At 32.6% G+C, this 11192-nt stretch overlaps 3 protein-coding genes across 4 annotated transcripts; 1 reads left to right on the top strand and 2 right to left on the bottom strand.

Annotated features, from left to right (window-relative positions):
• The first annotated feature begins 2302 nt into the window (after positions 1–2302).
• LOC105644293 (embryonic stem cell-specific 5-hydroxymethylcytosine-binding protein) lies at positions 2303–7961 on the top strand. Of its 2 annotated transcripts, XM_012229593.4 has the most exons (8): positions 2304–2540; positions 2631–2787; positions 5205–5290; positions 5738–5850; positions 6179–6244; positions 6806–6915; positions 7078–7143; positions 7327–7961. In XM_012229593.4, exons 1-8 carry the CDS (start codon positions 2446–2448, stop codon positions 7720–7722), a joined length of 1089 nt encoding a protein of 362 aa, XP_012084983.1. In that variant the 5' UTR covers positions 2304–2445; the 3' UTR covers positions 7723–7961. The 2 variants fall into 2 exon arrangements, with proteins under 2 accessions (XP_037496066.1, XP_012084983.1); XM_037640138.2 differs by lacking the exon at positions 6179–6244 and having other exon boundaries at positions 2303–2540.
• A 514-nt stretch (positions 7962–8475) lies between these two features.
• Positions 8476–9508, bottom strand: YLMG1-1 (YGGT family protein). Its single transcript, XM_012229604.4, has one exon. The coding sequence runs from the start codon at positions 9441–9443 to the stop codon at positions 8682–8684; it is 762 nt and encodes a 253-aa protein (XP_012084994.1). The 5' UTR covers positions 9444–9508; the 3' UTR covers positions 8476–8681.
• A 984-nt stretch (positions 9509–10492) lies between these two features.
• On the bottom strand, positions 10493–11192 carry LOC149497377 (uncharacterized). The gene has a single exon (XM_089719426.1). The coding sequence runs from the start codon at positions 11057–11059 to the stop codon at positions 10733–10735; it is 327 nt and encodes a 108-aa protein (XP_089575552.1). The 5' UTR covers positions 11060–11192; the 3' UTR covers positions 10493–10732.

The following is an 11192-nucleotide window of genomic DNA, read 5'->3' as shown; positions in this document are numbered from 1 at the left end:
TTGATTATACCACGGCTCTGCTATAAAACTTCCCAATTTTAACTATTTTAGGCTCCGTTTGCTTATGTAAAAATATTGAAAAATATTTTTTAAATAATTTATTATTTACTATTTAGCTTTTTTCTATATATGGAATGTTTAATGTACCGGAATAGCAGAATGGTCGTATAATAAGAAGTCGTTCTCTCCTTTAAATAATATTCATCAAATAGGTGATAATTTTGTGGTGAAGAGAACTCGAACTCGAAACCTCTAACTCTCAATATTTTTTCTACTATTTACTTAATATTGAAAATTAATTAAAAAATATTTAATATTTTAATTCATAAGACTATAAGATATATTTATAATACAAAAATTTTATATTTCAAAATTTTTATTGTTAAATATGAAAAAATATAAAAGAAATGTTAAATTATGAATATCGTCAGTGGCTAGTACCGATAGCGAACGACTACTATTAGTAGTGGCGATTGCTAGTGTTAGTCGCTACTAAGGATTAATAAATAAATAAATATATATATATAAAGTTATAATAAATTTATTAATGTTCGATAAATGTTTACGCTCTTAAAAATAAAAAGTGAACTTTATTTAAAAATGATTTAATTTTTTTATTGAAAAAATATTTCTTATTGACTTATTTTATTGAATACCCCAAACAATGAAAAATTATATAAAATATTTCCTTACCGCCCAAATAAATGGAGTCTTAACTTCTTTTATTTTCAAAAATAATTTCAATTTTTTTTTAAGACTACAAAACATATTTTTATAAAAAATATTTTAAAATGACTCATTTTCCCTTATTTAATTTCAATAATAAAAATTAATTTAAAAATTAAAATTTTTAACTTATAAGGTCATGGAAATATTTATAGCTAATCGGTGCCCGCACTTTACGTGCGGCTAATTTACATATACATGAAAAAGTAATTGTATTAAAATTATGTATATTTTATTTTTATAAAGAATTGTAAAAACTAATTTAATTTTGAATAAAAGCCAATTTAACATGTGAATTTATTTAGCGGATAAAAATTTTAGCTTTAACCTTTTGGGCCAATTTAACTTTTAAGCTTGTTTAAAACAATTAAAAGTATTATATTTCATATTTTGGGTTAATTTAACATTAAACTTATTTAAAATGATTGAAAAATATCCTATCTGTCATTTTGAGTCGATTTAATATATAATTATTCAATGTACTTAAAATGTGATAATCGTTGTATAGGCATTTAATAAAAATTATTGTTGGAATCAGGCCTACTAATTTTACTAAAAAAATTAATTAAATATATTACATAGAAAAATGATATACGAAAAAGTATAATACATCTCTTTATCTTGATTTGTGTTTTGAGTTTAGAAATATGTGTTAATTTAAATATTTTAAAATTAACCTTTATTACTGGGTTATTACATATAAAATTTATGTATCTTTCGCATTGAATACATATTTATAAATTTATTGATTTGTCTGTCAAAATTAGCTGTTTTAATAAGTTATAGTAGTTTTTAGCTATCAACTATTTGATTAACTCTTCATAAGACACAAAAAAACTAAAAGGCTACAGTAGTTAACTTTTATAAAACGTTATCTTAACATATCGAACACTAATGATAGACACTTGCTTGACTGAGATCTTCAGATTCCATGAATTGTGAATAATATAAATATAATGTGAACTTGATTTTAGAAGATAATGCCGGATATCACTCTCCAATTATTTGGGTAACCAACTTGACACAAATAACTTGTACATAATGATATCTATAAAAAGGTTAATGAATCCAAAATATGGAATATAAGCAAAATATTACTACCTTCTTGAGATCATCACGTTTTTTAGTTATAAAAATAACGTTTAATGTTTTGATCAATATCTACTTAAAAAGCTATTACCAATCTATAAATATAGAAAAAGTTTAATTCAAGTGTTTTTAAGGTTTATTCACAAAATTAATTATTTTATTATCAACCGTTTAAATAGCGTTTAATTGTTAATTATTTAAGCAACATTTTCATAAGATGCTAAAATATAAATAATACATGTTTAACGTTTTTATAAAAGGATATGTTAACTTTATTTTTAAAGGTTAATCAAACCCTACACTATCCAATATGGCAATAATAAAGTTTAACATTTTTTACTATTAAAAATTATTTGAAAAGTTAATGCGAAATATAGACCGGCGACCGGCAGACGTGCTCCAATACGACATGGGTCACGTGGGAACTTGGGAAGCCGAGGCGGAAAATTACAATCTTGGACTATATGTCTCAAATACCGCGGTTTTCGAGTGGTTTTGTACAACACTCGCCACCGCAACACAATACTAAAAAATACGAATATATATGTCCCGCACTTTCTTCCCGCCTTCATTCAGTTGATTAAGGAAAAGAGAGGGAAGTGAGAATCGATTGGCGGTCACCGAAAAGGCATGTGTGGTAGAGCGCGTTGTACTCTCAGGGCCGATGACATCTCCAGAGCCTGTCACTGCAACGGCGCTCCAGTCCGTTCGGTCAACATGGACCGGTACTTACCATATCGCCGGGTCATTTGACTTATTGTCTTAATCGATGGTTGATCTTTTAGCTATTTCTACTTCTGGTTTTAATTTTTTAGATACCGGCCATATTACAATGTCTCTCCGGGATCGAACTTGCCGGTTGTTTATAGAGGCGATGTGTCCGGTGGCGAGGGTTATTCTCTTCACTGTATGACTTGGGGATTAGTTCCTAGTTTCACTAAGAAAACTGAGAAACCTGATTTCTACAGGATGGTAAATTCCTTTTCTAATTTCATTTATAGAAAATGAATGGATATTTGATTTGACATCTTGTTTGTTTCTCATTTTTTTAATGTTTTTTTTTCCTGGTGGACTACAAATTCTACTTCCATTTTCACATGTAAACATATGGTGAATTTGCCCGTTCCTATTTTTATTGCAGTGAGTAGTTATTCCTTTTAGCTCTCCTTATTTTTAGTAACAACGATATATTCATATAATTTGTGCATAGGCAAATGCAGGATGTTGTTTATGTACAGTAGGATCATTCTTATGAATAGACTTTTAAGAGTTACATAGGATTAATCACTTGTTTACTGAAGTTCAACTTAGGGTTTTGTCGAGTTTGTTGAGTTGTCTCTGCTGATTTTAGTCGTATTACCTCCCCTTTACATTAGGATACCTTCATTTTACATAGAAGTCGGTAGGCTACAACTTATACGTCTAGAGCTATGCTATTAACTATTAAGTGCCAAATCAACATTTTACTCAGAATCCAGGACATTTGCTTGGTCTAAATCTGGATAGGTGGTCATCTTTTTCTGCTTTTGTTTTATCGTTATTTTAAACATAATAGACGTTGTAATAACAGATGTTGGGCCAGCAGATTGTTATATACGAAAATTTCTGCAGGTATTGCCCAAAGATAGGGCTTTAGTTTGTAAAAATTAGGTGTGCTTGCTTGAGGGTTGTGAAGGGCTTTCTGATCTCATATGATAAAAGCAATAAATGGACGTTGTTAATTAGGAAGTTCCTTGTATTTATTTTACAACAAGCTACATGCAATGTGTTACAGGCTGCAAATGTGTAGAGGCCAAATCATTTTCTTCATTGATTGAACAAGGGATGCCTTACCTGTTAACTTGGAATCTCTACTTAACACTTTGTCATTGAGTGGATGCTCTAAAATGTCTTTGTTGCTACTTCATGTTTTGATTTTAATTTTATTTTTCTTTTTCATGTTGTTGTACTTCAATCAGTGTATTTTAGAATAGAAACTACCCATTGATTTGCTTGCACATCCTCGTCAGTGAAATTCATGCTATACAAACTTGAAAAGAGAGAGCATGTGGTTCAGCAATGTGGCTACGTCTATCTTCTGCGTTTTTTCACTTTCAAGTTGAGAATTGCAATTTTCCTACCAAGTCTAGGGTTTCATAAGTATGGAAGAAAGGAAGAAAAATAAAAAATTACAGAAGAAGAAAAAATACCACAGTTAGAATGTCCTAGTCTTAAAAAAATTATATTGTACATCCATGCAAAACCCTCCTTTATTTGGTTTTAAGTGTAAAATATCCTCTTTGAACAAGAATCATTTAGGCGGATAACTGAAAATATCCTCTTTGAACAAGAATCATTTAGGCGGATAACTGAACACATATTATTCTATTCACATGTGATTTGGCTTCCACAATCCAATTGAACATTAACTCATCACTTGCTTCCTTGCCCGATTGTCCCTTTTTTTACCTCTTAACATTATATTTGGGAGGGGAATTAAAGTTTCATTAAATTTCTGCGACTCCTGCTTTGAAGGAACTGAGGAAAAGTTAAAGTTACCTTCCCTTGGTTTACTCGGTATATGGCTTTGGTGTTAAAGAGATACAACTTACTATTCCTTAATCTTCACTTCTAATACTATCCCCTCTCCCATATCCCAAGGATAACCTCACCTGTTTATCATTCTTTTCCATCCCTCACCCTCTCTAAAATATAACCTTAGCAATCGGTTAAAAATTTTAAAGCCAGTATGGATCAACTAATCATTTCTTGATGTTCTCATAATATTCTCATCATTGACCTTTCCCAGTCAGTTTGATGCTATAACATTTTGTATTATTCAGTTCAATGCGATTGACACAGCTTCAATGGGATCAATCTGTTGTGTAAGCAGTTAACTATTTATCAGTACTGAGTCACATAACTATATGTCTTTATTCTTTAAAAGCTTTGTTTTGGACTTACATGTTTACCACAAAGCTTATTCTGTAGACAGAGTAATCATCGACTCTGGCTGATATGAGCAGTTTGAACAATTATTCCAGTGATTTCTGCTTGAAGCATGTGCTTTGCCATCACCTTAATGCTAGCTTACAGCTTGGAAATTATACTCTGATTTCCTTATCTTGTTTTCTATTCTGGTTACGTGTTAATCTTTTGGGTGTATTTTTTTAGCAGTAGGCTGAAAAATAAAAATCAAGATTGACTTTGTAAAGGGGCTAATTAAACTTTGTTGTTAATTTATAAACTTAGCTGGACAAGGACAGTTTATTATCCTAATAGTTTCTTATTAACATGGATAATATGTTTCAATATAATTGTTAGTAGATTTTCCTTGACAGTCATATAACTGTGTCTGCACAACATATTTGTGTTGGGAGAATTCCATTAATATCATCTTGCAAATGCAGTTCAATGCTCGATCTGAATCAGTACGTGAAAAGGCCTCTTTTCGTAGACTACTTCCTAAAAATCGTTGTCTTGTAGCAGTAGAAGGGTATGTCTGATACCATGGTTTGTTTGTTTGTTTGTTACCCATTCTTTGCTACTGATGCTGACACTTAATTTTCAACCAATCTACATTATATTTTTGTTCTGACAATATTTAAAATGATCGTTTAAATACGGTAACCATTTGCAATAAGATTTTGAAACTTCCTATTCTTGATGTTTGCCATAGATTTATAAATAGGATGGCAGGATTTTTTGAATTCTGCTGGGAATAACCCATGGTTCATTCACAATTTATTTTTACTCTAAACCTCTGGTCAGTCTGGTTAAAAGCAAAACTTTTACAAGTTAGATGATATGAGCCTGCCTGGTGCTGATATTTCTTAAGAATACTTTGGCACAAACTGAATAGTAAAACTATATTTTTGTTTATCCTTGCATCTTTACATAATTTAAGCTCAGTTTCATGCCATGACTCCAAATTATCCTTCAGGTTTTATGAGTGGAAAAAAGATGGGTCTAAAAAGCAGCCTTACTACATTCATTTCAAGGATGATAGGCCTCTCGTATTTGCTGCTCTTTATGATTCGTGGCAGAATTCTGAAGGTGAATGGTTTTTTCTTTCATTTTTTTGGGTTCTTCTTGGATATGCATTGTATTATTGTAAGGCCTGTTAGTAATTCTCATTTCTTGTACATTTGTACCTTATCCTGCATATATTTCACCTTACCTAGGTGTTCTTTTTGTACCTTAAAAAAATTAGTTTGAAGCAGAGTCTGCTATTATATGCAGTTAGTTTGCTGGAATTATCTTTTACTAAAGTTGATTTTCAGTGGAATATCTGTTCTAAAGGATGATTTGCTTTCGGCAATAAGTTTTCTATTTTTTGGTATACTTGCTCTGGACAATGATTTAAGTGCATGCCATGTTGCAGGTGAGATACTTGATACCTTCACTATACTTACAACGTCCTCTTCTTCAGCCTTACAGTGGTTGCATGGTGAGTGATGTTTGTTTCTGTGGATTCCTGCTGTTTCAGTTTTAGATATTGTGAACCACTTATTAATCGGAAGTGAATTTGTACCATCTTGACCTCTTTGTCTGAGCTCAAGTTCCAGGCTATACTTTCTCAAGGAATCAGAAGTTCTACATCTTCGACAGCATTTTTTATCATTCTCTAGTACGGTAGTTGCATCCAATATGATTAATTGATTATTCAAGTAAAAAGAAGATGAAAAGATTGAACAACAAATTTAGTATCAATATTTCACAACAAAGGTGTACTAAGTGAGAATGAAAAAAATCCTCAATTATTTCTAATATCTTGAGAAAGAGAAGGAAACATATTCATTGTAGATCTTGCTTTTGGATTATATTATTCCCTCTGGATTTTCAGCAGCGCATGAGAAGCTATTAGGGTGTATATGTGGACAATTGATCAAAGTGTTTCAACTTAAGAGTACTGAAATTTAAATTTCCATACAATGCGATATTTTAGGCGTTTCAGCTTGATAAATAGCAACTGAATACTGATACTTTAATCACGCATATGCTAATGCAGACAGGATGCCTGTCATTCTGGGAGACAAGGGTGCAATTGACACATGGCTTAATGGATCTTCCTCTTCAAAGTTTGATATCATGCTGAAACCTTATGAAAATCCAGACTTGGTAAGAGCCTTTCGGACAAAGAGTTGTCCATTTTATTATTATTATTATTATTATTATTTTCTATCTAGGGTACCAGAAAGAATATATGTAAGAGTTGAGAGATGCACCTTCCATTTCTATTTAAGTATTAAAATATATTTTCACTATTGTTTTATTTTTAAGGTATGGTACCCAGTGACACCTGCAATGGGCAAGATATCTTTTGATGGCCCAGAGTGCATTAAAGAGGTGCGGTTGGTTAATTCTTTTCTTTTATGCAACCTTAATCTTATGTTTACAATTTTGCTACACAAAGTAAAATTCCTAGCAAAGCTGCATTTTGCACCCAGGATTTATCTTTCACGAATGTGCATAAATTTTTTTTTGTCCTGTGAGATGAGAGTATTATTTGCATAGTAAAATATTGGGCAGATTCATTTGAAGACCGAGGACAAAGGCACTATCTCTAAGTTTTTTTCAAGGAAGGAAATTAAAAGTGAACAAGAATCAAACCTACAGGGAAGTACATGTGAGAAATCTGCTGATGTAAATACTCCGAAACGTGTAAAAGAGGAAGATGTAATTGCAGACAAGTTGGATATTCCATCATTGGTCAACAATGATTCGAGATCCAGTGTTTGTACAATTACTAAGGAGGACGGAACAAAGTACAAAACAAAGCGGGACTATGAGGAGACTCTAAATGATTCAAAGCTGGGCTTGGATAAAGATGAGAAACCGCCGCAGAGTCCCGCAAGGAAAAAGGTTAACCTTAAGATTGATGGTGATAAACAGCCAACTCTCTTTTCATACTTCAGCAAAAAGTAGTTTCATCTTCATGAGCACCTGTCTTGTACGTGATATAAGAACATCCTGGTAACCTAACATCTGTTTTGTTTTAAGGCATGCACTTTGACCATTTTTGTTTGTGCTAGTGTGATTATGTTTATACACAAGTAGGGAAGCACTTAGAACTTGTAATTTTGTAGTGCAAATGCCATAATGTGTTTGTAGTTGATGATTTCCTCGTGCTGCAGTATAAAGTACAGTCTAACATTTATATGGCAGGGTATGCATTTGAATGAAATTGGTGACAGCAATTTGGCTCATTCTGTATATGCAGCCAAAACTAGATAGCTAACGCTGCATAATTGCTTAGAGCATTTATTTTTATACAAGATAATATGAGCATTTATTTTTATACAAGATAATATGAATGCTATAAGAACAACAATGAAAATGGTTGGGCAGACTTTTAACTTACCATGTCTACCAAAGCTGAGATATGAGCCTAGGCCTGCATTAAAGTCTCATCAGTGAACTGCTACTAGGATGTGGATCTAGGAACATTTAGGAAGAAAAATTTCCATGGAACATGGTCAGTACTTCCAACTCACTTTCTAGAACTATTCTTCTTGTATAAGACGCATCATAACATCTATATTACCATCAAAATTTGGTTCACAAGAGGCTTGCCTCATGGTTAAGTTCAGCCTTAAAAAGACAAGCCTCTAAATGGATAGGATATACCTTTGACAAGCATCCAACTTAAAATGGGCAGGAGAAAGCAAATAAAGCATATGCAGCAATCCACTTATAAAATCATTATAGAGTATTCTTTAACAAATAAACTTTCCAAAATTTATATATCTGAACCAAACTGATCAGTTTCAGTATTACAAATACTAAAACCACTAAACCCCCAATTCCAAAAGAAGACTAACATGAATATGAACTTCAAAATTATTACTTAATAAAAATGCCCTCGTATCATCCATCACTGCTCTTCAATACACTCCGCCACTGCTATGGAGAATGGACCCGAGCGTACCCAAAACCGCAAAAGCAAGAAGCGGACTCACATCAAGAGTATCAAAAATAGGAGGAATTATATTCCTAAATAAGTTCAAGTATGGATCGCAAAGGTCTCTGATAGCCGATAATGGCTGGCGATCCCAAGGAATGTTAGGAAACCAACTAAGCAAAACCCTAACCATCAAAACCCCACTGTATATATCAAGCCATTTAGCCAAACCGGCTGCCACCACCGTCAGAGGCGTATTCAAGTACCCGCTTGGACGGTCCTTGAGGGAAGCGAAGAAAAGCGGACCAACTGAGTTAACCAGGTCGCCTTGTAGACCTCGTATAGTCGCCAATCCATTGAGATTAGGAAAAAATGAAGCGCCGGCAACTGATACAGCGAATTTCTGAATGGAAGTTAGGAATACTCGAGAGAGAGAGAAAGCGAGGGTTAAGATAGTTGTGATAGTCCGTGTTGAACCAGTGAGTAAGGGTTGTGACTCGGTGGAAGGAGATAGAGTGGTGATTTGTGAAGATTGTGAGGATAGCGAGGCCAAAACCCTAAGCCTAGAATGTTGTTTGGTGTAGAAACAGAGAGGCTTCTTGGGATTGTCAAAGGGAATAGAGAAAGATTTTAGAGGTTCTTGAACTGGAAAAAAGAGAGTGACGGCGGGTTGGATAGGACGGCGGCTAGACAAGGGAACCGGTGGACGGAGAACTCCGTTCTGGGAAGAAAGGGCGAGTGCCATTTTTTGCTTCAGATTATGTTTTTTTTTTTTTTTTTTTGTAGGAAGATCAAGTTGTTCGAGAAGGTATCGAGTCTAGACGGGCGTTTTAAACCCGTTTTGCCCTTCCTGAAAATGAAAAAGAAATTAAAATTAAATTAAATTAAAAATAGTTTAATATATTTTTTTACTACATCCAGAAAAAAACATTATGATAAAATGATTTCAGTTAGCTACATTCGTTTTATTTTTGGTAGAATTTTTTTTTTAATTTTTGATAAGTAAAAAAAAAATTCTTTTTTTTTTGAAGAAAGTGAGATTGTTAGAATTTAAATCTGTAATCTCCTCTAAATAGATGTATTAATAAAATGTCTTGCATTTGTGTTTTGGCAATCAAATATCATTTTAAAATTTGATTAGCTTATATTAAAATTATTTTTTATAATTTGAGGTCCATTAAAATCTATATCTAAAATAAAAATAAAATAAAACCTTTGGGGATTGGTATTTTGTTTCATGAAAAAGTTATTATTAGCACATTAATAATATTCAATAATGATGTTTTTTTAACTTAACATCGACCCATATTTGATAAAAAATTAGTTTCACAAAATTTTAAAAATAAAAAATAAAAATTTCCATTAAGCAATTAAATAGAAATAAAACAAAACCTAAATATTTTTTTTTAAACATTGTCGATTGGATGCAGTTATTAATTCATGATCTGACACGTACAGAATAAAAACTTCATTTTCAATTCTACGAGAATTTTTATGCATTCTTAAGTTCTAATTGTGATTAACTGGCTAAGATTTAGAAAATTTTAGAGAAAAAAAAAAAAAAAAAAAAGGAATTTCCAACAACAATCCTACCAACAAAACCACAGCCAAATTTGCTAGTAACTGACATGGGATGTCCATGATTGACTGGGCCAAAGACTGGTCAAAGACTGGGCTGAAAGTTTGACTTGAGAGTTCGCGTTTGGATCCAAAGTAACAGGCCTTTTTTGAGGCCCACCATCTATATTAGGCCTGTAATTAAGGCCGACTTAGTTGAATTGAGATCACTCTCTGTTGTTTTTAACTTTTTATACTATTATGATGAATTTGCCTCAACAATACATTAGTTGCAGCTCTTTCCAAAATATATCGTAGTAATTTACGGTACAAGTACAAGTTTGCCTGTGAGATTGATAGGGACTTTGTGCCCTTATTTTTACAATTAAAGGCAAAAAAAGAAAAAGAAAAGGAAGGAAGAAAGAAAGAACATAAAACACCCACAAAGAAATAATGTAGCCAAGTCAAAATTAGCAATCAGCATAGAGGAAATATTTGGGGACGTAGAAATGGTAAAGACCAATAATAAGCCTCTATTAATTGACCATTAGGTGCAATATCCAAAATAATCTTCTTAAGCATTCGAAAAGGAGCTACCATGACTCCCCATTGAACCACCCGCCGCGACCCTAGACAAAATCCTCGCCGCTTATTCCCAAGCCTTATCGTGCTGCCCTTGTGCCTCCGTAGCCGCCGCCGTGGCCTACACCACCCTACTAACATGGTGGAATTCGAGAACATAGAGATAGAAACACCACCTCTCTTGAACATAATATTAATGTCTTTGGTATTTTCATTCTTCATGCTTTTATATAGTGAAGACCAAAGATTAGATCTAGAAGTTAATGATTATAGTCATAATGGCAGCAATTATAATAATAATTATATTCTAAGGGTTCCAATTTCTTTTACAAGGGATTTTCTTCTATCTAGGGCA

The sequence above is a fragment of the Jatropha curcas genome, chromosome 3 (assembly GCF_041381405.1).
Source record: "Jatropha curcas cultivar XTBG-Jc1 chromosome 3, XTBG_Jcur_1.0, whole genome shotgun sequence".
NCBI classification, from domain to species: Eukaryota; Viridiplantae; Streptophyta; class Magnoliopsida; order Malpighiales; family Euphorbiaceae; genus Jatropha; species Jatropha curcas.
This window is presented reverse-complemented; position numbering and strand designations above follow the sequence as displayed.

Coding starts and splice junctions, on each gene's coding strand:
- LOC105644293 (XM_012229593.4), top strand. CDS start 2,446: ATGTGTGGTAGAGCGCGTTGTACTCTCAGGGCCGATGACATCTCCAGA. Junction 2,541..2,630: donor CGTTCGGTCAACATGGACCG/GTACTTACCATA, acceptor TTAATTTTTTAG/ATACCGGCCATATTACAATG. Junction 2,788..5,204: donor AACCTGATTTCTACAGGATG/GTAAATTCCTTT, acceptor TTGCAAATGCAG/TTCAATGCTCGATCTGAATC.
- YLMG1-1 (XM_012229604.4), bottom strand. CDS start 9,443: ATGGCACTCGCCCTTTCTTCCCAGAACGGAGTTCTCCGTCCACCGGTT.
- LOC149497377 (XM_089719426.1), bottom strand. CDS start 11,059: ATGAAGAATGAAAATACCAAAGACATTAATATTATGTTCAAGAGAGGT.